General features: G+C 45.9%; 2 protein-coding genes across 5 annotated transcripts in view; one reads left to right on the top strand and one right to left on the bottom strand.

The window, feature by feature from the left end:
* The window catches only part of BCL2L13 (BCL2 like 13), a 74,163-nt gene extending 59,108 nt beyond the window's left edge, over positions 1–15,055 (top strand). The window contains exon 7 of the mRNA XM_019544536.1: positions 7,795–15,055. Coding sequence (XP_019400081.1) covers positions 7,795–8,610 — 816 coding nt within the window. The 3' untranslated portion in view covers positions 8,611–15,055. The remainder of the gene's footprint in view (positions 1–7,794) is intronic.
* Positions 15,056–15,509: 454 nt separating this feature from the next.
* Positions 15,510–25,640, bottom strand: part of BID (BH3 interacting domain death agonist) — a 32,307-nt gene continuing 22,176 nt past the window's right edge. For 3 of the 4 annotated variants that reach the window (XM_019544537.1, XM_019544538.1, XM_019544540.1), the window contains exons 2-6: positions 22,986–23,054; positions 21,904–22,120; positions 20,287–20,423; positions 19,282–19,494; positions 15,510–16,421 (exon numbers count right to left, since the gene is read on the bottom strand). In XM_019544537.1, the coding sequence (XP_019400082.1) occupies positions 19,285–19,494; positions 20,287–20,423; positions 21,904–22,120; positions 22,986–22,994 (573 nt within the window). In that variant the 5' untranslated portion in view covers positions 22,995–23,054 and the 3' untranslated portion in view covers positions 15,510–16,421; positions 19,282–19,284. Of the gene's footprint in view, positions 16,422–19,281; positions 19,495–20,286; positions 20,424–21,903; positions 22,121–22,985; positions 23,056–25,640 lie in introns of those variants that run through there. The other variant, XM_019544541.1, reaches the window with a different exon arrangement.

Raw genomic sequence — 25,640 nt, 5'->3', positions numbered from 1 at the left:
GTGTGTGTGTGTGTGTGTGTGTGTGTGTGATGCCGACTTCAGTGAGCTGGTCCATATAAGTCTATGACATTTGTGGGGAAGCTGACCTTCCAACTTGAAGTATTTTATTTTGTGAGTTAAATCTTTGCAGTGCAGGACATGAAACTTAAGCCTTCCCCATACCAGTGCCATTGAGTTTTCTTTCACTGAAGACCTTTAAATCCTCAAGATCTGTCCAGCTTTTTCTTTTATTCTTTATTTTCTCCCCATCCTAAAATATGCTACGATTTTTCATAGTGTACATCTAGGCCTTGCTTCTTTGTTCTCAGAATTAATATCTTCAGAGAAATAGATGAACTTCTGTTAAAGCATATGGCTTCCAAAAAAAATCTGAACTCTGTTGGCACAGGCATGAGGGAACCAAACTTGCACAATGAAGCTGTGATCCTCTGCATATATTAATGCAGTCTAGTGTTACTAGAGGCCTCTCATTCTGATTTTTAATCATTGAACCAGCTTGTGAGGCTTTATGGCTAGTCTTAACATAGTTAATGATGGCTGCAGTGGTGTTCTATTCACCTTGCACTTTTCTTTGTCAGCCTTGTACTTTGGTAGTTGGGAGCAAGCCCATGTCTCAGTTTTAGTAGCACCTTGTCTGTTGTGAGCATCCTGATGGGTTTATTTACATAATTTTTTGTAAAACAACCTCCTATATATTTTTTTTCCTTGTAACTTTGACTGTCCTTAGTTGTGATCTGAAGCCTCTGAGAAGGAGTAAATCAGCTGAAAATGGTGGGGGATCTAAGGGGCCGGATTATGACAGGGTGGGGCCCTGAGCTAGGGGTTCCCAACCTTTCCATGCAGTAGGCCAGCAAACTGCAGACTGGAAGCGGCTTTGGCTGCAGCCAGCAAACTGCAGAGCCCCACGGCTGGAAATGCAGGCCAGAACACAAAGTTACTTCCAGCCCCTCTGGCACGGGGGTGGGCCAGGGCCAAACCTCAACAACAGGCCCTGTGTGAGGAGTCACGGTCTCTGCTCCCGGCTCTGTGGGGCTGTGGTTTGCTAGTCCGTGATCACTTCTGGTCCGGCAGCTTCTGCTTAGAGGCTCTGCATAATGTGAGGCCCTAAGCTATAGCTTGCCTTGCTTGTGCCTAAATGTGTCACTGGGGATGTACCGGACTCCAGCAGATGCAGGGCGTCTGGTGGAGTTGGAGAAAATGTAAATACACATTAGGAGTGGGGGGGGGTTTAGAAGAGTTTTGGTTCAAATTTTGGAGATGACAGTTATACAGGGAGACAGAAGCTAAAATATTTTGTTCAAATTCTTAACACCAGACACACAGCTGTTGAATCTAAGCAGCTACCAGTGGTGCATTAAGAAACAAGACTAGATACCTGTTCCGGGGTGAAGGGTTGGCAGGAGGAATGATATATGGATGGGGTTTTTTGGGCAGAAAATTGATTGCAGCTTGGAGAGCTGGAAGCTCATGCTGGGTAGAGGGAAAGGTAACCTGATGCATGAAACTGAGAATAGGCTTTGGCTCATATTTAGTTCATCTGCTAGCTTGCAGTTCTTCAGGATCTGCTGAGACTCAGCCCCTTCCTTACGTTCGGAGATGGATATCAGGGGTTTATATACTACGTTACATTACGTTGCGCATGCTTTCTTTATATGTTACCAGTTACAAAGTGATGAAGGTCTGGCAGTTTAAACAGCAAGTGTACCAGCACCAAAATATCTGAAGAGTAGGTTGAATTTCTTTGTCTTCCCAGACAGGTGAGTTCTGCCCTAAGTCACTTTGGTTTTTGTGCTGAGGTGTCACCTGAATAGGACAGAGCGATCTAGCGTCTGGGGTTGTGCGCTTGGATGCGTCTGTCAGAGTTCCCCTGCAAACAGGTTGTAGTAGGATTTGATGTAAGGTCTCTTTCTTGGGTCACATCATCTTTAATTTTCCCCCTCATTCTTCAGTCATTTTTTCTATAACCCTCTTTTTGGAAGAGTAGTTACTTTTTACTGGGCCACTGAGGTCAGCTTTATTGGCCAGTGCTGGCTGGTCATTATTTTTCAAATTAATTATAATTTTAAAATATTAAACTAAAGTCTTGCATTCCTGAGTCAGATTTACATTCAAAATTCAGAGTGTTTAAATTTATTTCTCTTTCCTTCCCAGTCATTAAAGGTGTTGAATTAAACAAGGCCTTGTGAAGATCCCTGTATCACTCAGTGTGTCCCTTTATCCATTTTCAAATTCTGCTTGATTAATTTTCCTTTACTGTTTTTTTTCTGAAGTCTGTTTCAGTTAGTCTTTAATCCAGATAATAATTTTAAATGTGTAATTTAAATTGAATTTCCAGGTAAGGTTTCTGTCAAACACCAAATACTTCAGTAAAGTCCTAAATATTTTGCAAGATTAGTAGACAAGGGAAACTATATTTTTTAAGATGATAACCTGGTATTTGTTCTCTTACAGATCCAAGTTGCTTATTTTCTTATGTGTGCTTTTGCTCATTCCCTCACAGTAGTATCTGAGTGCTTCACTGAGGTAAAGAATTGTTGGTTACCAATTTATAGGTGGGGAACTAAGGCACAGCAAGAATTAAATGACTTCCCAATAGTCGTATAGGAAACCCATAACAGGAACAGGACAGGAACTAAGCCTGCATTCCTCTAGTCCCAGTTCAGTGTCCCAACTCCCCTCCGCCATTACAGTTCCTTTTGACCATAAATGCTAACTTTTATTTTTACCGGTGGGTGCTTGCAGATGTAAGAAAACAAACAAACCCAGTGCTCAACATGACTGAAATCAATAGTACTTTAAACTTGGAACACTCCTGTGCCAAACTCTGCACAAGCACAGAAGAGGCAGTGCATTATTTCAGCCAGGCTCTGCAGCATCTGTAAAGGTTGGGCACTTTAGTGGGGCTTTTTTGACACTTTTATCTAATAACTGATTGAATTGGTTCTAGCTAAATGTGCCCAAAAGCCCTGCTGAAGCACCAAACTGGTTCTTGACAGACACTGCAGAGCCAGATTGAAGTAATGCACTTCTGCTTTCAGTAAAGGATGTTTGTTTGGTTTTTTAACGTCTGCAAGCAGAAAACAGCTGTGGCTTGTGAGTGCTGAGCACTTACTAATATTTTGGGTGGGTGCTTGAGCCCTGGAGCACCCATGGAGTTGGTACCTATGCATTTGACTTTCTGATATACTTAAAGAAGTTTTTAAACTTTTTGTTAGCCTGATGAGGAGAGTAAGAAGAGTCTTTTCCTTTTTGGCTCAGTGTGAATAAGCTCTGTGGTTTTTTGACATGCATTGTAAAGGTTAGAGTGCTTATCTGCTGATTTTTTTTCTTTAGGGAACTCAGAAATGAGGTGTAGTGTGTGTAGGGGGTCAGAATAAAGGGTGTTACTTGCATCAGAGTGGTAAGTTAGGGGCAACTTGCAAAACCTAGTCCTTGAGTCTGCCTCTAACGCTGTGGTGCTGCTTTTGTCGGGCTTTGCAAATGTAAACTGGGATGGGGCGTTGGCAGAGAGAGTGGGATGCGCTAAGAGAGAAAGTATGTTTGCAGATTTAGTAAAGGAACAATAAAATATGGAAAGAGATCAGAAATGGGACAAAGTACTTGGATTCATGCATCAGGAGAAATATGGCTCCCTCCCCTTCCCCCCCAAGTTTGCCTATGCTATACATACACACTGAGCCCATCAGCTGCTTGGGGCTTTCACATACTCTGGAGCCCAGGGGGTGAATTGTGCTGCTTTTGGCCTTTCCCCTCCTTCCCTCTCCCCTTTGAATTCAGCATCAGGGAAGGGAGAGGATGAGTGGCAGCAGCAGCTCTCATCTTTTGGGCTCTGGAGCTGCACAGAAGCAGGAGCTATGACCAGACCCTAGGCCAAGAGTTCACATGTGGCACAGCTGAAGGGATGCAAAGCAAACATGCCATTGCACTCCCTTTTTATCCACCCCATTTGTGAGGAATGGAAGAGGCTATGTCTGAGGAAGGTGGGAGGGTGGAAGTTTTTGAAGCAAGACATTTCTGGGAGCAGAACTGGAAAGGTTACACCTTCTAAGTAACAATGGGCTTGTCTAGGCAAACTTGATGAAGAGCAAGTAGGATTTAGTGAAGAAGCTAGACGGATTAGAGATGGATTTAAGTGGAAGTGAATGAATAACAAAAGTTGAAAGGGACCAGTGCTGTAAAGCCTGCCAAATACCCTTTAGGCTTGAAATTACTTTGTTTGGGAGCAGAGGAAACAAACTGAATCTGTGCCTGTTGCACATACTTTTTATTGAGCCAAATGTCACATGGTAAACAGTATTTTCCATCTGTTCTTTTTCAAGTCTCATTTGTAATCACACCCATCTTTAGGTGCACACTTCATTTTGAAGATGGCACCAAGCTGAGTATGTGACAGTAGGGTAGAGGGCTAGGATTCAGGATGACTCATAAATTGGAAAATGGTCTGAAATAAACAGGTAAAATTCAGTGAGGGGCTACAAAGTACTGTGTTTAGAAAGAAGCAGTGAAATACACAAATACAACAGGGAACAACTGCCCAGGCTGTGGTTCTGCAGACGAGAACTTGGGGATTATAATGGAACACAAGCTGAATGAGAATCTATAATTAAATGTGACATTGTTGCAAAAAAAGCTAGTGGTTTACCAAGGTGTATAAAGAAGAGTATCACATATAAGGCAAGAAATATGTTTTTTCTGTTCTAATGAGGCCTTACCAGCAGGGATCTGGGTTTTCTGTTTGCCACAGTAAACCCAGATTTTCTTCTTTTAAAGGAAAAAAACACAGGAAACGGTGGGTTTCCCTTTGCAGGCCGGCAGAGTTCCAGGGGGCAGCTGGGGCTTGGGCACTACTGCGGGGGGCAGGGGGCTATAGATCCAGGTCTTTGATCCTGTAGCCCTGGTATCTGGGGGCCCCCTCTGGCAGGACTGGGGAGTGAGGGGCAACAGCAGGACTGGGGGCCTGTGGCTTGGGAGGGAGAGGCAATGGTATGGGCAGGGCACCAGCATATCAGGGCTGCTTAGTGCCACAAAACAGTGGTGGGGGACAGCTTTAGCTAGACCTGTGTCCTGGTGAGTGAAGGGGGCAGGGGGACCTCTGATTTTCCATGATAAACCCAAAATCAGATGCCAAAATGTATGGATTTACAATTTATTTTATTATAGTGATTGAGGCACTGGTAGGCTTCCAAATTGCTTTAATATTGTAAATATATCAATATTTAAAAGTTATATTCAACTGATACATACGTGTGTGTGTGTGTGTGTATGGGGGAGAGAGATATACACACACAGTGGAGTTTCATTTTAATCGCAGATTTGGGTTTTTTTAATCGGAGAACCTGCAGGGTTTTTATCATCAGTTGTTAAACAGAGAAAACCAGGATCCCTGCTTATCAGGAGTGTTGTGTCCAGGTTTTGAGTACTGCACTTCAGGAAAAGCAAATTGGCAAATTGGCTGGATATCTAGAAAATATGATGCATGAGAACAGGTTGGACAGAGGGAAATTTATTTAGTCTAGAGAAGGTTGAAGATGATATGGTGATACATCTTCAAATACTAAAAGGGTGTTTTAAAAAGGTTGCCTATGAGTTGTTTTTTTTATGTCTGCAGGTGACATGACAGAAGTAATGGGTATAAATTGCAATAAGGGAGACTAAGAATTTTCTAATTAGAAGGCTGCGTAAGCACTGAAACAAAGACACGTAGTGAGGCTGTGGAATCTGTCAGTGGGTTTGACATGCAGGTTAGACAAACATTTGTTGGTGATGTTTTAGAGGTGATCTTGCCTTCATCAGGCAGTTGAACTAGACCAGGGCTGTATAACTTTGGTGCAGCCAGACATCACACTCAGTTTCCAAGATGCATAACGTGCAGGTTACACACTGTGGGTGCGCCCACTCCACTGGTGCAGCATGCGAGCGATACTGGAGTGCAGCCAGTGGCATGTTGTCCTTCGCTTGCATAGACCTTCCCCATGCAGCGGGAGAGGCAGCCACTGGGGCTTGTTTGTTGCATGTTAACCACTCATGGCCTGCAAGCCGCCAGTTGGACAGCCCTGAGATAGACAACCACTCAGGGTCCACTTCAGCCCTTTTTCTCTGATTCTGTTTTTTTGTTCTTAAACAGGGTGGATTTGATTTAGATTTGATTTAAATTCCCACTTGCAGGGAGCCTTGATTTAATCATTGTTTTCTACAAAAAGTACAGTCTTGTTGTTTGATATAACCTTCATTCAAATATTCCCAAACAGTCTGTTTTATAGCCTGACAAACCTGCTGCCATGATGGGTATTCCCTCACTAGATCTCAAATCAGTGGAGAGGCTATATTCAGAAACTTATCCCTCAGAACTTGTGGAATATTCTCAAAATGTTTCTCTGTTGCTTCTGCTGCCCCTCCCTCCTTGCATTTATCTCCAACTCTTCCTCTTTGCCCAGATCTACTCCACCCCCAACAATCTTTTATTCATTTAACTTCTTGAAACTGCACTTTTAGAGACAGGCAAGGGCTTGACTGTGTACGCAGACTTGCAGAGAGACAATAGGGCTGATGGGTAGGTAATCAGGTCTGTTGTCTCTCATCTCCGTATACTGCTGTCAGCAAGGATGTTATCTTTGGAGACACAAGTCACACAGATTGAGAACTGAAACTAAGCATCACAGAGATGCTTAGTAGGATCTTCTAGACTGAGCACTGAGTCCCACTGAGTTGAGTGGTTTTCTTTAATCTTTACTAATCTATAGAGGATCCTCTGGGAAACCCATAACATTGGGTCCTTAGTATAGTCCATGGCCTGTTGTGACGCATTTATAAAGCTTTTCTAAAAAGGTTACATGAATATATTGTCTCAAACAGTATATAATTAGAAGCTATAATCCCAATCCCGTGATAATATCTTTGAGTTCTAACGTGTCTTAAATTAAAATGATTTTTATATATGTTTATTTTTTTAAAGCATCTTAACAAAAAAAAAAACCCAAAATGATTTAAATACAAAATTTGATTTACATTAAAAAAATCAATATTTTAAAAATTGTTGATTTTTACCCAGCCTGTTCTTAAAATGAGTTTACTCTTTCAGTTTCCCCCTCCAGATAACAGACACCTGGACCATAGAGCAGTGGTTTGCAGCTTCTCAGTGGGTGGTAAATGGGAATCTGTAGAGCTGTACTTGCCCCAGTGGGGAAGTGTCTGTTTTCATGGACCATCTCTGTCTGGGAATTGTAGCCCTGTACCAGGCTTTTACGATAGGCATAGTGTATTTTACTCAAATAAAAAAACAGCTTTCTCTCTTCACTTGTCATAGCTTTTTTGTTGTTTCTGTGGTTTAATTTAAATTATGATCAAACTTGTAGGCGATACAAAAAGTTGGATAGTTAACAAACTGAAGGAAGTTACGTACAGACTGAAGGAAGAGATAAGAGCAGCAGAGTTACAGGTAGCATAGCGAGATTTATAGTGTTAATAGAGGTGTAGAGGTAGTTCAGCACTAGACAGTACATATGCTAAGCAAGCAGAAGGTGAAACCCATCTCTTACACATTTTTTGTTAAAACAAATTAACTTACTTTCATTGGTTTCTGTTTTCTAAATATTGCAGCTTACTAAATGCTGCAGGGAAAGGCGGGATCCATGGAGGAGCTCTATCTCGAATGATCCCAGTTTTCAAAAACTCCAGTAGGTTTGTGCAGACAAATTACCCCCTGCCTGTTGGTTTTGTTGCAAAGCCTTGTGATGCTTCCAGTCTGCCCTGAACATTGTTATTTATCAGTCTGATCTGTGTTCTTATTTCTCCTAGGGGACTGTCTTTAGTTTGGATTCTGAAGAGGAAGAATACCCTGGGATTGTAGCGGAGGACAGCAATGACATCTACATCCTAACCAGTGACAACTCTGGTCAGGTGAGCCCCCCAGAGTCTCCCACAGTGACTACATCTTGGCAGTCAGAGAGCCTGCCTGTCTCCTTGTCAGCTAGCCAGAGCTGGCACACAGAGAGCTTGCCAGTATCCCTTGGACCTGAGTCCTGGCAGCAAGTAGCTATGGATCCTGAAGAAGTCAAGAGCTTGGACAGCAATGGAGGTGGTGAAGAAAGGAGTGAGAATAACTCTTCCAACTCTGACATAGTACACGTGGAGAAGGAGGAGATACCAGAGGGGATTGAGGAGGCAGTGGTGTCGGCTGTGGAGACTGAGACTGCTCAGGAGGTCTTCCCAGAAACCCCTGTGTCTTTGCTGGAGGTAGAGCCTGAAGCTGTAATTTCTGCTATTGAAAAAGCAAGACCGATGGCACCTTTGCTTGTGAAACACGAGGAAGAGGGGAAAGTAGCTGAGGCACCTGTTGAACCTGAAATCCCTGTGTTAAGTAAATCTGCCCAGAAACCAGTGTTGTCAGAAGAAAAGGCTGCTCCAGAACCTGAGAAAATACTGCCTCCAGGAGAGGAAACAAAAGTGGGAAAGGAGGGCCGCTTGGAAGAAATGGAAGAGAAATCTGCCACTGCAGAGGAGAAACCCATCCTGTTGCCAGAAGGCAAATCTATACTGCTGTATGGAGGGGCCGCTGCAGTGGCCATCCTGGCTGTGGCCGTGGGAGTAGCACTGGCGCTGAGGAGAAAGTAGCAGGGCTTCGAGATGGAGGCGGGGAGGGAGCAGGATCCAATTTTTCTAAAGGTTGGGCTGCCTGCTGTTAATTGAACATTCATGTAACTTAAATGGTGATGGGGTGAGGGTATTCAATGTGCCCAAGGCTATGGACAATCATGTTTTTAGTGGAATCGAGTGGGGACGGTTTTTTCCCCCCAGAATTAAAGTACAGGGGTATTTAAAAAAAAAAAAAATCTGTAAATTTAAGAATTGTAAGTGCGGGTGCTGAAGAAAGGGGTGCTTGTGTACTGAAACTGGAAGAGAGAATTCCCGGGAAGGAGAGAGCCAGCTGCTGCTAGCCCCTGGGATTTTTAGCTTGCGACTGACCTGCTGTTGCAGTTACGCTGTCCTGTCACTTCCTTTCACACCTCCCGAAAAACAAAACGAAATGACAGCTTATTCCTGTAGCGCGAGGCTGGTCTCCCTTAGGTCTCAGCTTCCTCTCAGGTACTGCACTTCTCCTTATAACCTCCCAGGTTCCTTCTCAACCCCAGTTGAGGAGAGTGCTTCTTCTATACCTCTTTGATCACACTTATTTAGCCCCAGATACTTCCTGAAGCCCCATCTTGTACAGATAATGCCTCTCTATCTGTATTATGTCTGAGCTCTGATGTCTGGAGAGAGGTGCAGAAGAGTTCCTCTGTGCTGCCAGCGGAGCAGTGGGGTAGGTGTGCTACAGCTGTTGGTCTGAGGACACCTCTGCTTCCCCGGCCCACTTTACTGACACAGTTCATTTACCACAGACATGGCTCTTGTGGGAGTCACTCTGCCATTTGACAATGATTTTGATACAAGCGCTCATTCAGCAGGTAGAGTATAACAACCTTATAATTGCATGAAGAAACCTGAGCAGGAGGTTGAGGCTTGCCGGCTGATGCACTCGGTGAAGCTGAAAGGTTAAATGGCTACTTTGTCCTTACCTTGTGCCCTAGCTTACTGTTGTCTTTCACAGGGTAGGTACAGAGGATTTTTATAGCCTTCACTCAGCCTTGCTTGTGACAAACAGAGAGAATCTCAGTTGTTCCAGGTATAACTAAGGCAAACAGCAGTGAACCTTTCATTTCTGGCCTTGGCTCCTGGGCCTAGGGGGAGTCAGCACAGTGCAGTCTCATTATGCAGCTCGTTGACAAGACAGAAAGAATCAATAAATGTAGCTGATGGGTGAAAACAGTGACAGTGCAGTTACTTTGGAATAAAATAACCTAGCCCGCTGGTCACAAATGTTGTTTGTGAATAGTGAAGTCTATACTGCAACTTTACAGATGTAGTCTCAGAGTCCCCAGGTAAATCTACTGCCTTCTTTTGGAAATTTATCCTGGCTCTGCGGCTTAGACAGGTGAAGGGAAACATGAGAAAGTAAAAACAAAGCCTCATGCAAGCTAAAGTGTTTTTTTTAAAACCTAAAAAATGTTATTTCTAACGGCCTTGATTGCTGTCTTTGATGCGATACACCTGTTTCTGTTTCTTACAAGTAAGTGGGCTGAGAATGAAGAGAACATCATGCATTTCTCATTTTATTTGATGTTTTCAAATGCAATTAATTCATATCCCTTTTCCTTTCCACCCCTTTAGGGCTCCTAATGCTGGCAGTCCACAGGAACCCAGCAGAGTTCAGGGATTTTGTGCTCTAAACTTGTGCTAGGGTGACTTCTCTTGAGAGGGCTCCAGGGGTTGGAGGGAAGTTCTAGGTTAGGGAAACTTTAGAGGGAGAGAATCTAGTGGGAAAGGGATTGTATAGCTGGTGCCATTGCTGTGGAGGGGGCCTGCTTAGCTCAGGAATTTTGCACTCTTTCTGCTGATTATTACGGTCTATAAGCTGGACTGCTTTTACCCCATGCACAAGTGGTGATAAGCTGGCCTTAGAAATATTTTTGCTGTGTTGTAAAATTAACCTAGTTCTTCCTCCTTCCCTTATCTTGCCACATCCTGGTGAGATCCTCATTGTTGTGAGTGTGCAGAATTGTCATGGTATGTTCTTCCCTGTCTTCTCTGTTTTTTCGTGGTACAAATGCAGCAAAATGGCACTATGGCTGTATTCTTGCCATAGTTGCCTCTTCCGCTTTTCCCTGTAGACCAGTCTGGTAAGAAAGGTTTCAGGAATCCTTTTGTCACAGATGTGAGAGTGGTTTTCAGTTTGTCTTCGTTTAACTGAACTAAAATTAAGAACATTTAAAATGATGACAGGAGAGTTGCCATTTGGGGTAGTCTGTGCCTAGCCAAAGTGGGGATTTGCTGTTCAGTGTCTAGTTTGTCTTGTGTATCAAAGGGTGTTTTACGTGTGGGGTGGGCTCAGTACTCTGCCAACACCAGGGGAGTTGGATCTGTTCTTACATCTGGGCTGGTGACTCCTGCTCTCTCTGGGAATGATGTTCCTTGGGTGGGAAAGCTCCTATGTCCTTATTCATGCAGTGGGTCCTACCACTGTGTGGTTTGCTTCTGACCGCGTTCTGAGTATTTGTGTGGAAATTATGAAATGTCTTTTTATCCCATCCTTTACTCATCAGTCCAGTAATAGGGGAACAGAACACAGATTACTGATGGGGGGACAAAAGGTAGAGAGTATTTCCTTTCAGGCCAGAAAAAAATCCTTATCATGGTGATATTCCCCTTGATGCAAGAGTCAGACAGGGCTGTGAAAGTGGAACAAAATGTCTTCCATCACAGTCACACAGATTCCCCCTTTTTGGTTTCAGCTATGAAGATTGTTCTCCATCTTAAGCTCTTATTGGTAAATGACAGTTAAAAAAGAGTATGACTTCCTTTCCCCCAATGCTTATACTTTATATTTATTCTTTTATATTAGTCTGTTCTAGGATCTCCCCATCAGCTAGAAATGGCCTGTTATGGATTTGGGTGTCTGAGGGCTCTACTGACTGCTACCTTTGAGGTCTGATGCAGCTGTAGCCAGCACCAGCATGGAAATGACCCAGAGAGAAGCAGGAAATATAGTGTTACTGTCACCATCTTGGAGGACCACTTATTTGTTGTAAGGTAGGTTGTGGTTTAGGAACCACACGCAGTTCTGGACTGCAGGATTTACCGGTCTGTCCAAGTTGTGCTCACCATCTCTTGGTAGTGTAGTTCTTAGAATTGGTAGAGGGGAGACACTAGTTGCCTGATTTCATACAATGCTTTGTTAAAGTACCATTAGTTTTGCTTGGACCTCCCCTTCCTCCTTTCCAAAATTAAGTGCCTCAAAATATGTCCCAGAGTGGACTTTACCTTAACGAAACTTCTATCTTGAACTCTTTTTTTCCTTCTCTTTACCCTTGTCTGCTGCACATCCTTAAGTTGTGATAAAATTGCTAACCCCTTGGAGTCAGATCCACAAGAAGGGCTTCCACTCCTATGTTCAGGATTGCAGGGCCTGACTTTGAGGGTGCCTCCATGCCCCTAGCAGATCTTCCCACTTAGCAGAATCTGCAGCCCCAGGGCTCCCTGTCAGTACCTGGGGAGAGTTGGAGGCTGAGGAATGGGGTCTTCACCAGCTGGCATGTCCACTGAAAGGATGCCCTGCTTTACAAGTTGGAAATACACGAGGCAGGGTCTGATTTACCCCTACATCGGGCTGCAAGGAGGCACTTTCCTCGACTTAAGCTTAAAGTGCTGTGACCTCTCTGAAGGAGTTAGCACATAAGCTAACCTGTTCTCACAAAATACAGGTGGAGGAAGAGAAGTAGGTGCCTCCCTTTTTCTGTCCATTAAATAATCATGGGAAAATGCATTAACAGTTCAGGGACCAGAACCTGGGGCAACCCCAATGAGTGCCCTGGCCACTAGGGTATAGGGATATGCTCCTTGCCTCCCCTGAGTTGTGAAGTACCCAGTTCTGGCAGCGAGTGTGCAAGATGTGCTTTGAGATCACCTACCAGATTGGGCCTTTACAGCACTTGGATCCAGAAAGCTGGCATCCTACCACCTCAGGAAAGATTAGGTGTGACCTCAGTACCAAGCTACCCAGCCCTGAGCAGAGCTGTGGCAGTTCTGGGCTTGACCTAAGCACCTGAGGAACTTTAATGTCAAGTTGTGTGGAGTTTAGGTGCCTCAAGGGCTGGGCAGTGGCTGAGCTGGCACTTCAGGGTGACAATTTTGGACTTGGAGGTACATCCAGTAGAGGATTTAGGTGCCCACGTGATTTGGTTTCAGTGATAGGGCCAGGAATATAGAACCCAATGCTTCTGACTTCTAAAGCATGTTTGCTCACTGGAGCCAGCTACAATGACAAGAATTCAGGTACTTGCTCAAGCTGCCTCTATCTGTTGAGTAGAAAACCCCCAACAGATGGCTAGAAATTACTTTTGGAAGTGTTTAGTTTTGCAGATAACAATAGATGCTTGCCAGGGCTGAGGTTTAACCAATACATAAATGGCATTATTTTGGAGAACTAGGATGACCATCCTAGTAGAAGAGGAATTCTTTCTTAATTTGGTGAGGAAAATTAGCATCACCATCTGCTGCATCTACTTTGAATGTGCAGATAAGTTCACAAAGTGACTGCAAATGTGGGGGAATGGGAGTAAGAAGGGTGAGGAGGGCTACTGTTACAAACAGGGCAAGAGGCTGTTTTTTTTCCAAGCCTCCATCTAGAGAACATCTCCCTGTTAGAATATCTGCTGTCTCTGCTTAGAGAAGGAATTTCACAAGTTAGCACAATCCAGTTGCTCTTCTTTCAAGCATCTCCTTACACACAGAAAAGTAGTGCTCTATTACCCTTGATAAAAATGAGAGACTTAAGTCTTAAAGGAATGAAATTCAAAGTTTTAGCATTTTTATAAATGATAGTAGTAGAAGCATGATACCTTCCAAATACTTAAGTCTTCTCTACACTTAAGTTTTGCTAGCCTTGTTATCATAGCAGCAAAACCCTCTCAGAGTAGATGTCACACTGTTCAAAGCACTTTTTTGTCAATGCAGTTTCATCAATGAACTCAAACAAGCCAAAACTCCAAAAGCAGGGTTTTGGCATAAATGCATCTCCACCAGAGCTTTGTTAGCATAGTGCTCCCCCGCACTGTTAGGCTGCCAAAACAAGTGTAGAGTTGGCTTTTATTCTTCTTCCTTTTAAATATGAAACCTCAAAGGACTCTCTCTACCTTGTCCCTCTGGATTACATTTAGCTGAATGATTCACTTGTATTCTCTCCTCTACACATTTCCCCTATCCTGCAGGTTACAGAGGGGAGGAATGTCAGTATTGTTCACTTCCAGGAGGGTAAGGCTGAGAGCAGAGGCAGCATGTAGACTTGGTGAGATGTAGCACTCTTGGCAATGAGGCAACATTGACATTGCTTTGAGCCTGGCTGTTTTGGCCCTGTGCTTCAGAGTGCAACTGAGGTATTACCAGAAAAGGGCTAGTCTGGTTTAACTGAAGCACAAGCCAATTTTTTCTGATCAAAGTAGTTCTCAGATCTCTCACAAGGCAGCTACTGAACATAGCATATTGGAGCAGGTAACTAAAGCACTGTTGTAGTTGTAAGCAGTTGTTCTTGGTTTGCTGTCACATCTGCTAAGGTTAAGATAGAGACCTGTTGATTAGTTATAGCTGGGTAATGATAACTACAGCAGCTTGATATACGTCATCTCCAAGAAAACTGAATGCTGGTTATATAGTTCCTGGCCACTTTTTCTTTCTAAAGGATTGTATGACTTTAACATACCTTCTATTTACAGTTAGCCTGTTCTAGGTCTCTTAGGCAGAGTGACTTGCTCCCTCATAGTTAGTAGCCTGAATTTGTACTGTAAAACAAATGGGAGCTGTAGTTAAAATTTGTATCAGAAACTCCTCTTGATGTGCTGTGGGGAGGTGAGTTGGTGAGAGAGGAAGGGTGAGGGACAGTGGCCATATGGACTGAGCAGGCTGGAAAGCTTGCATTATACTGCTGCTGCATGTTAGGGGTTTCCTCCTGGTTTTCCAGCTTCACAGTAGTAAGCTCCCTTTCAAATAATGAAAGGCTAAAAGTCTACCTGGACTACAAGACTGCCCCTTGAATAACAAACCAAGAAGCAAAATGCCATGTCCATGGATTAAGAGACTATCTTCCACTACATTTACAGAAATAAGATGGCAGTCACTTGCCTTGCAGGAATATCAGGCTCTGGGGCTGGGCTGACTCGGTATGAAAAGATGTCCTGACATCTAGCAGTTGCTGATTACTCAAGGAACTGTTTTACGTTGATTGTTCCTTTAATATGCAAGCGCAGCACACTACGGGGGGGGGGAGAAGAGCAGGGAACTGAAGCCTCTTGTGCCATTTGGTTTATAAAAGTGTTTCCAGAGCTAAAGGAGTTCTCTCCAGCTCCACTGGTTCTTATTCAGCGTAATTGAAGGGGGTATGTACGTTTTCCTCCCCAGTGGGACACCAGTGTAAAACCATGACCCCAGGTTGCACTTTAATAAATGGTACGGTTTTCCAAAAAAAAACCCACATCCTAGTGTGGACTATTCTTGTATTAATTTCCTAGAACATTATAGGCACCAAGGCTGATAGCAGATAGCCAGAAAGGTGCTTCAGTAACCTGCATCTAATCACACCCCAGTTAATGTGCAGGTTTAAATAGCAGACTTTTTCATTTAGTTTCATTACTGCTAAAATGCATCCATTTGTTCCTTGTTCCCCTCACTTGGTGCCTGAACAGCAGGGGGTCCTAGGAAAAATGTGATTCAGTGCCAGTAAATGGGGTGACTTCCCTTTGTAAAATCTGCCACTTGTTATTACCATAGATCTAAACCCATGACAGCCTTTAAAAAAATGCAGGAACATAAAATAAGTTGAGGGAGTTGGGGATTCAGGACAGTGGTTTTAATAGTACCTTAAAAGCATGGTTTAAAGACAGATGCTTCTGCAAATTCAAACTCTGTTCCACAGCTACATTTACAGCAGAGCTGACAATTTTATTTTTAAGTTAAAATTAAAGACAGTATTTACAGGCAGTGTAGAAGTTGTGGCCTAGCTTATGGAGAACTACTACTTCAGGGTGAGACAGTGCCTTTCCAGTAAGCTAAGCAGAGGTGCTTAACAGGATGAAAAGAAGCGCCAACCTCCTAGTTTCCCTCTCTTTACAGTAAGTGGCCACACATAAAGCTCAAGTGTGTTCTGCTCAAGTATATGCAGCTTAGTTCACCCCCTGATACAGTCTGACCATCTTACAACCTGCTTCTCCCTTGATTGGGAAGCTTGGTTTATCTGGGCACAAATTTGTGGGTAAAAGAGAAACACCAACTGCTCCAGCAGCAGCAAATATCTGCACAAGCTTGTAACACACAGGGGAGTAAAACATCAGAAAAAAAACAGGGTCTGGGAAAGGCTTTGCAGCATAGCTGCTCACTCCCACTTCAACTCAGGATGATGCAGCTACTTAGAGCCCAGATGATTGGTAATGCATTGGAAATGTGCTGAGACTTCACACATCCATCCTCCCCTCATGCACAGGAGTTGCGCTAGGTTCAGCTTCAAGGAACACCTGAGCGTGATGCCAACTGGCATTTTTTCCTGAGATATAAAGATCTGCACCTGCACTGAGTCTGTTGTAAAAAACACTGTTTTTAATACTTGGTAAAAAGAAAGGGCAAGCACTAGTCTTACATGTCTCAGCAGAACAATCATGCAGCTAAAACTACTGGTGCTGCTTTGCTACTCTATGAAAGTCTAAGAACAGAATAATGGGTTTCTATTGGTGTCTCTCAACAGGAATCACAAAGAGTGGTCCTTTTTGAACAAGTCCTTTAGAGTTCTAGGCTGTAAACCCCTCCAGGCCTGTGAGCGGCACCAACTTCTCTCTCATCCAGCTCTAGAGAAACAGAAACAAGACAGTGGTTTGGTTAGCAAAGACAAGAAGTCAGGACATTTCACTGAGAAGGGTGCACACTGTCTTTCTCTAGGAGGGGTTCTACTTGGAGGAGCAGGTCACAACAGTCAACAGCAAGGGAGCTGAGAGATTTTAGAAAGACTCTGTCAAACCCTTTTTTGCTTTACCTCTTTGTGAAAAGGGAAGAGTTTAGGTTTAAGGCAGGCTCCCAATGCTTCATTGCTGTCTGTGATCTAGTCTTCCCTGCAACCCATTTTCATTATCCTAATGAAACAATTTACAGTGCTTTAGTATGCTTCATGCCAGCGCACCAGATTTCTGTTACTCTGACAGCATATCTTTTTTCTTCTGCAGACCCCTAAAATTTTCAAATGGAGGTGTGGACCCCTTTGTATTTTATAAGTGTAGGTAAATAGTAAGTGTAGGTACTCACTTACTTTTGACTGATCATACTAATCTTTCATGGATCCCTTAGATGCAGTCTGCAGACCCAAGGGGGCTGTCTGTGGACCACAGGTTGAAAACCACTGCTCTATGGCCTTGTCTATGGGAGTTTCAAATACCCGATGGAAGAACAAGCCCCCTCTTGAGTAGCAGCAGTTACACTGGGGACTGTCCTTTTGCCATTACAGCTCACACTGACCAATGTACTTTCGCAGGCTAAGATGCCTCTCCTCTAGGCAGGTTTGGCACTAAAGCAACAGTGCATTTTCAGGTCCCTCCCAGAGATGCTCCTTGGTAGATACAGTGCAAACCTGGGTTAAGTCACAGTTCTGTTCCAGGCATAAGAACTACCAGCAGTTAATGAGCAGGTGGGTCAGTAACCTACCTGCCTGGGAGATGTACTGGTAAGTTAGTGGTATTCCTCCAAGAGGACCTATTCTTTTAGGCCATGGGCCAACCTCACAAGAGGACTGAGGACTGCAATGCCCAACTTCCCTTTGTCATGGAATCTGTTCCCGTGACAAAGCAGTCCACCCCACAGTGCAGGAGCCATGGCTGGCAGCATGGTGAGTGGGGAGCTGCTTAAGGTAACAACAGGAAGTATTGGGCAGAGGGACCCTACTGAGAGCCACAAGGCCTGTATGTCTAAGGCTTTCCATTCCCGATTGCCTCCCGCTCACTGTTCTCGCCATGCTAAAGGCAGAGATTCCTCCTTCTATGCACGTTTTACTTATTTTAAAATGTTCATGCAATCAGGAACTAGCCCTCTCCTAGGTGAATGTCATTTTTTCCCTGCCCCTACAAGGCCAAGACTGCAATGTCACTTCTGGTTCACTGTGAAAGCTGTTCTACCATGCAATGTAGAACAGCTTTCACAGAAGAGACTCAGCTGAATGAACTCTACTGTTCTGGCTGAGGTCTCAGGCCCTTCCAGGGAGATGCAAGTTCAGATTCCTTCAAGCAGAGGAAACAACTGAATTGGGTCCTTCGCCTCTTGGGTGCATACACTCACCAGGGAGCTACTGTATTAAAAAGCAACACCCCAGCCCCTCTGCCCTGGGCTCAGATAGCCTGACAGCTGAGCAGCAAGGTGTTCTAGGAAGACTGCTAGGCTCCCAGGGAAGTTTCACTAGCAACAGTAGATATGTTTCTATAAACCTTAAGCGCGGGCAAGGTTGGGCTGCAACTGGATGGGCGCTGGGGCTAAATTTTGGAGCCTTTTACATCCCTTTGTGCATCTAGCCCCTTATGCTGCAGCTTTTCAGGGTCAGCAGGCAGGTGGCCTGAGATCTGAGACCTCAGCTGCACTTAAATGAGAGTTTAGTAAGTCCGCCTGGCCTGTGCTATCTGAGCCCAAGTCCTGGAAAGAGCACAGCAGGAGCCTTTACACCTATTAGCACCAACAGCAAAGGGGCTACGGTACTTGCCCAGGGAATTGGAGACTCAAGTTCTAACCCTGCTCCCCCAGAGGGAGTTTGCACCTACACCGTTCCAGCCTCTCAGCACACTATTTCCACCAGCATGCCACAAGCTAGTGTAACGCAGGGCCTTCGTTGGGGCTTTTTCTGAGCACTAGGCAGCCATGAGGGGGAGATACATGGAGTCAGGATGAGAACAAGCCATAGGCTGGCTCAATGAGAAGGATACTTCTCAGGAGGGAGCATATTCCTAGGGGGAGAGAGATTTCCCCCCCCACTGCATGGCTTCCAGCTATATTAGCCAATGCAAGGGGCAGTGACACAGCACTGGAGCAGTCTGGGGATAATGCCTGCCCTGTGGCATGGGGGTTAGAGCACCCCACTGAGAAAGATGCCGTTTCAACCTCATTGTCTGCCTGTGTCAATTCTTCCTTTATTGCTGTTAGCACTGAGTTGCTCTTCATGACATGACATTCTCCTACTCATTCACTGCTAAGCAGCAGTGGGTGTAACAGAGCTGAACCATCAAACACACAAACACCTAGGATGGGAATGTGTGTCAGCACTGAAACTAGGCTCTTCACTGCCAGAAAAACTGGTAGAATAGGTGTCTGTCTGTTTGTACTTCCCCCTCACAGCCAAGTGCACTGTGCTGAAGTCTGACTTAAATGAGAGAGAACTGCAGATGGCTAATGGAGTCACCTCCTCCATACCAATTACCTATGCCTCTGGCTGCGGCTGGCTCAGTTGCCAACAGCACTAATATCTCAGCAGACAGACTGCAGCCATTGCCAGCTCTTGTGCCTATGCTGCAGTGGACAGACCCCCATGTTCTCTAGATATGCAGCTGCTGTAAGATGGAAGAGCCATACTAGGTCACCCCCAGCCCTCTACCTGGCCAGGACCATTCCCTAAAGTCCTGTGCCCAGTTTGCTATGGTCTTTGAGGGACTCTCCCATGGTTGGCACAATGGTCCTTACCTGTCAGATCATGTTATAGATGTAGTCATGGAAGTACCGGTTCATGTAATTCACAGTGGTACTGAAGACCTGCTGTAGGAGGGATGGCATGTTGTTTGCTACTTTTTTGGCTAAAACCATTGCTAGCACCAGCTTGGTTCTCTCCTGGTCCATGTCTGAGGGGACACATTTCAGGAGCTGTTCCACCGCCTGAGACAGACACCTTGTTATTTCCTGTGCCAGGAGGAAGGAAGACTTGTGTCACAAGGGCACTAGTTTCCACATAGTCCAAGACAGCAACAAACATTCCCTGCTGTGCTGCTATCTCAATTCCCTTTGCAACACAGCCAGAATGGAGCAGGCTTTCAGCTTAACCTAGAGTGAGAGGTTGCAACAACCCTAACAGAAACAAGCTGACTTGACGTTATCTTCCAACCCTTCTTGCTCAGCCATTGGTGTGCAGGGTTTGACCAGCCTCAAAGGGCCTGCAGGGTAAACCCCCAAGATGCCGTAAGTTGCAGCAGAAAAGGGCTTGGGAAACTTCTCATCCCAGACACAAATGGCTGAGTAAGCCAAAGCCAATACACATGGTCCCAAGAGGACAATGGATCCCTATGGAAGCAAACAGAAACTTGCAGCTTTAGATCCTTCCAAGGAGGAGAAGGAGGGTCTGATGTCTCCAGAACAAGAGGAGAGCTTGGTTCTGCTGCAGCACCCAGCCCTGTAGTGTCACAGGGCTAACAAACGCATATCACTGGTTATACTGGTTAAACACAGGCTCAGCTATGCATGTGACAGGAGCAGAGGTACAGCCACTGCTGACCCTTGCCCAGGGTCCAATTTCCACCTGTTTCACATAGTACTACAAGCACTCAGTGCATCTGACAGTCACCCAGCAGAGCTGTAAAAGAAATCTGCTCAGGACCACATGCAGCACAAGAAGTGTTTCAAAATGACTTTGCTGAGTACATTTAGAGGGACCCATGCCATTTTTATTAAGTGAAGAATTGCTTGGCACTAATTTACCTCACTGGAGAGATTTGCATTCAGGAACTGCTGCACAAGATCATCTACTGGTCCCGCCTCGATCTCGGCAGCCAACTGGTCCCCAATCTCAGCCAGCTGAGCGCCAATGATTCGGTAAATTTCCCCCATCTCAGAACCTAAAGTCAAGATTTGAAGCAGGATTTAGTTCACATGCGGTTGTCCCCAAATTAAGTTTGGTGTAAACAAGCAGATGCAACAGACTGTTGCTGTCAGCTTCACACAGCACCACTCCACATCAGCTGTTGTATGCAGCATGTCAGCCACCTCAGCACTGATGGTACACGGCCACCTCTGGAGCAGAACACACTAGCTCTTTAATGGGAGTACGCTACTGCCACACAACAGCTCTGAAGAAATGTACACCACTCAGATGGCACTGCCAGAGAGTAACACATAGCTATCAAACTGAAATTTGGCAGACTGGCTTAGAGGCATGAGCTTTTTCTCAGATGCAATATCTTCACCTGCTAGGTAGTTTGTGCACTATTCATAGCACCTGACAGTAGGCTGTTGCCAAAAAAAGTGCGTGTCTGAGCCAGTCATAGCAACTGACCTGGTCTCAGGTGCTATGCTGCCCTGCCTTTAGACTAACAAGGCTACCTACCTCTCAACAGAAATTTAGCCTAGACACAGCTTCTCATAAACTCATAGTCCCTGAAGGAAAAACAAAATCCACATGATCTTTTATGACCTCAATCAGGCTTTTACCTCACATCTCTTCTAGATGCACCATCTTTGCCTTGCAAACTTTCCCCTGATGCTACTCTGGGACATGAGTTCAAGGCTTATTATGAGGGCTGAGTGCTGCATACTGCAGGACCAAATTTTCTGAAAAGATGATCTGTCCAAGCAATGAGCCATAACCCAACCCTGCTCAGCATCCCAGTCTAAATAAAATTACAGCCCAAGGTGTAATTCATGGCACTTGGAGGGAGGGGGAAAGTCGCTGCATCACAGCCCTCTGCTGTTACCATTCCTTATTTTTCCACTAGCCATTGCACATCGCTTGCCCGCCATACAAGCCTACCAAAAGGGGCCAGCTTCAGCCCCAGGAGTCCTTGCTTGGGTAGGCCAGCTCCTGAAGTCCTTGTTCCTAAACTAGGAAGCACGTGCCAAATATCCAAACCAGTGGCACAACTAGGGCAGAGCAAAAAAAAAACAAGGGCTGCGAGTGTGGGGGCAAAGAGTGGCGGCTGCTGGCTACCATGCAATCACAAATCACAAGCAGTGGCAGCCAGCCATTGCCACTCCCCTGCCCCCGGTGTCCCAGGTGCTTGCCTGCATCCTCACACTGCTGATCCAGTCACTTCCCGAGGCACAAAGCAAGGCTTCAGGGAGCACACCCCTTGCTTGAAGCAAGACCACTGGCTTAGCCTCAGGCTCCATTTTAACATACCAGAAAGATGTGGAACAAAAAAAACCACCCAAGGCCTGTGATTAGTGGTCTAGAAATAAAAGGCACAGGTGCCAAACACCAGCTGAACAAACCCCATTTGACCTCATCAAGAACAAAACAATTGCCAGTGGAGAAAACACTCTCTGGGTCAGTCTGCTACAGAAGAGACAAGCTGTGCATATGAGGGCAAAGGCACTGACCTGGCTCGCCATTTTGGAAATGGCCGCTACGGTTCCCATCTGTTTGAAGCTCTCCATCATCGGAAGAAGAATAGGGTCTTATATGGGACGCACACTCGACTGCATGTCTGCAGCTCAGAGTCTGCAGCTTCTCCTTGAAGGCGCAGTCTTGGGAGTTGTCCAGGAAGAAGTACAGGAGGAGGCTCTCCAGCTGGCCAAATCCATCGCTGCATGTGCGCTAGAAATAACCAGTCAGCGTTAAACCAATGGGCAAGGAGGCAATCTGGCTTGACATGAACACGGCTGCCTTGTGACCTCCTTCAGAAACCCTGACTCATGTTACCCAGTGAGACCGCAGTCACGTGGCAGCAGTCCGACTGCCCTGGCTTCACGTACTGGTGGTGGAGGATCACAGTCCTGTGCGTTCTGGGCTGCAAAGATGACGTGCCTGGTTAGAGTGAACCATTAAAGATGAACCACATGTGCACGCCCACATTCCCAAATCCAAGGTTAGCAGCCTCTTAGTGTGCGTATCAATTATGCAGTTTCTTGATATAAACAGACACCCGTTCAGTACAAGCAATGTTAAGGGAGGATTCGCGTTTCTGAAGAACAGACTCTGAAGTTACAAGCCTCCCTGTTCATGCCACCATGTGAAGGGGCCCAGCCAAGTCAGTAATGACTGTGGCCGCTAGCTGGGACAGTGTCAGGCAGAGCACTTTGAATATGACCTCACACATGTAGGCCTGTCCTTTTCACAGGGCAGGGAGCACTCTGCCTGCACATATGGCCACAGGAGGGCATGGAAATGTAGTGCTTGAAAAGCTCAGCTACAACCAGGAGCTATGAAACAAGGGCACAGACATGGCTCCCCTCCTAATGTTTAAAGGCTAAATGCACTTTCTGCCTTATAATGACTAGTGATGCTGAATGCAAAAACTGAATTATCCAGAAAGTAGGGATCAGTCAGCACTTTCTAAAATGAAGGCCCTTTAAATGGCCTCAGATGGGACCCCAAAGCTGAGGGCTCCTCAGAGGTGACTAGCGGTGTTGAGAAGTTGGCTGTGTAGCACTGAGAGAGGCACAGCCTGTATGGAACTGACCTGGTCCATGAGGGCTGCTGGGATGGGGTGGCTGTGTCACCCGTTGCTTTCTGCCCACAAGCTCTCTTCCTACAAGAGAAAAAAAGAGAATGCCAATGTGTCTGCAAGCCCCTCAGCTCAGATAGCCCCATTGGGCTGGCAACCTGGCCCCACTTTGAGTCTTCCTGGGATGTTCAGGCAGGCTTCCCCATTACAGTCTGACAGTCATTGGTAAGGCTGTGAACACCAGGCTGGTCCAGCACAGAGGCTCCTGCTCAGGGGTACAGAGGGGAGAGCTGTGAGGATATAGCACCTCTATCCTCCTTGAGCCAGGGGCTCTGGCCTTCCTGTCACATGGATGTGCATGGGAGCAAAAGGAGCCTGAGGGCTAACGGATAATGGCTGTGACGACAGCAAGGCCAGAGGTCTGTTCTCCTTAGCTATTTAAGAGCAAGCCTTGCCTCTTGGCTTCTCCATGTTGTGCAGCCCATCACAAGGATAATTTTGGCAGCCTAGCACTAAGAAGAGCAGTTGCCATTAGTTCTGCAACACCTGTTTCACCTGATGCATTTTAAAATAAATCCACTGACCAATCTTGTGCCTGAAGCTCTCAACACACTGGCACACCGCACACACGCACGCACACAAAAACACAGGCAAACAGAAAATAACCCAACAGAGAAGTTCCTGGCCTGGTTGAGAGCCAAGTTATTTGTGCCCTGCCGAGGGCCTCCAAGAACACTTAAACCGATGCTTCATAGCACAGAGGAGCCACAGAGAATCTGCTAGGGGAAAACCAACCCACCACCTAGTATCCAAACACATGGAGAAAGGCAGTCTCCCACACACCTACAGCTTCCCCTGCTGGAGCAAAAGGGGATTTTAACGTAGGTTAACATGGATAAATGGTGCCACAACTGAGAGCACCCTGGAGACTGAAGTCTTTTGCCCAAAGAGCAGATGCTGCAGAGGTAGCATTGGCGTATGCTGACTTCCCAGTACAGACAGTGCACATCTGATGCAACCTGGCTGGACCCCACTGTCAGCTGAGAAGGGAATTAAGTCTTTAACACGATTGGCTCCCTGCCCGTTTTGTTGAAGGTGCTGCCTGGGACGGAGACGCACATTATCCTGGAATGGGAAGGGGGTGGAAGGAGGACACCAAACAGTGATGAGAGGCTGAGTCTGGAGTCTGCTTTACTACAACAATCCCTCGCCTACATGCTGTCCCATCAGAGCTGGCAAAGTGGTGACCAAAGCTCAGCGTTGTAGTGATTATGTGAGGAAAAGGAAATGAAAGTAGAAACCAGTTAGTATCAAAATCAAAAGAAAGACCACAACAAGAGTCCCTTCAATTGAAGTTAGAATGAACCTTTAAAGATGAACCACACACACAGAGGCTAAAAAGTGGTGGGGGATCCCCAAGTGTGCACACAAACACTTTCACAGAAATACTCAAAATCACAGCTGTCTTGCACTGTTAAGTTAAACCAGGCGTATATCAAAGCCTCCCCCAGACCACAAAGGCACCTCCCAGGCCAGATCCAAGGGGCCAGAAGCAACTGTAGGGGGCTGTGTTCAAGCAGCAGCACGGGCCCAAGGCTGGGTGGCAGCGTGGCTCTCTGGCCAGATGACAGTGTAGAGCCAGGGGCATGCGATGGCACAGGGCTCTGGCTGGGCAGCATGGAGCAGGTGTCCAGAGACATGCATGGGCCTGCAATCAGGCAGCAGCAGGAGCCATTTGAAATGGCCATGTCTGTCTATCAGGGTTCAGGGACCCTGCACCTGAACACTGCAGCAGGGGCCCCTCCACCTTCTGGCTCCCACGAGCCGACTTGCAGGCCACATGGAATAGTTCCAAGGGCCAGATCCAGCCTGCGGGCCGTATGTTTGACCCCCCCCACGCTAGATCACCACTACCAAAAAGCCAAAAAGTGCTAGCTTACTTGAGGCAGTGTCTTTGGGAAGCTGTTTCCACCCGTGAGGTCCAGTTAAACCCCAAGACTAACTTAACTTGCTATGCTAGCTCCTATCAAATCTACAGACTGCTGCTTCATCTTCACCAGATCTTCAAGTTACATCACTTAAGGTAGGAACCTGGCTCTCTCTGGTCATCAGTACAAAGCTGTGGCTGGCACATACTTCCCATTGGAAATGGCCCTTCTCACAACCCCACAAGCATCAAGAGCACCAGAATAAAAGGAAGTGATTAGTATCCCCGTAGCAGTACCTCTTCTGCAATGTTTGCTATCCCTTCCTGGACTCCCACAAGGTTTGTGTTGTATCAGCTGAGGGCACGGGGAAGGAAGGGTGCTGTGCAAAGGCAGCTTTCTAACATCCCACTTATCTTGGCACCCATGTCCACCGCACCGTGACCTCGGGCTCTCAGTGCAGTGCGGTCCCTCACCACTTCCTATGCACATATATAAAACTTTTGCCACAAGACTGGTGTTTTCCACCCAGGCTGCCTGGCCCATGCTGGGCAACAGCCAGCCCGCGTGCTGCCTCCATTCAGGCTGGTAACTCTTCCCGTCTGCAGCGTGAACCTGGGCCAAATCCCTGGGCCACTGCCACCCTTCAGCCCCTCCTACCCCACATGCCCAGGAGGGCAGACATCCCACAATGCACAACAAAAAGATCAGAGCAGCTGACTGAACTGCGGCAGCAAGACTTGTG

The sequence above is a fragment of the Crocodylus porosus genome, unplaced genomic scaffold (genome assembly GCF_001723895.1).
Source record: "Crocodylus porosus isolate Cpor-Errol unplaced genomic scaffold, CroPor_comp1, whole genome shotgun sequence".
Taxonomy (NCBI): domain Eukaryota; kingdom Metazoa; phylum Chordata; order Crocodylia; family Crocodylidae; genus Crocodylus; species Crocodylus porosus.
Note: the sequence above shows the minus strand (reverse complement) of the source record. Positions and strands in the feature narration are given on the sequence as shown.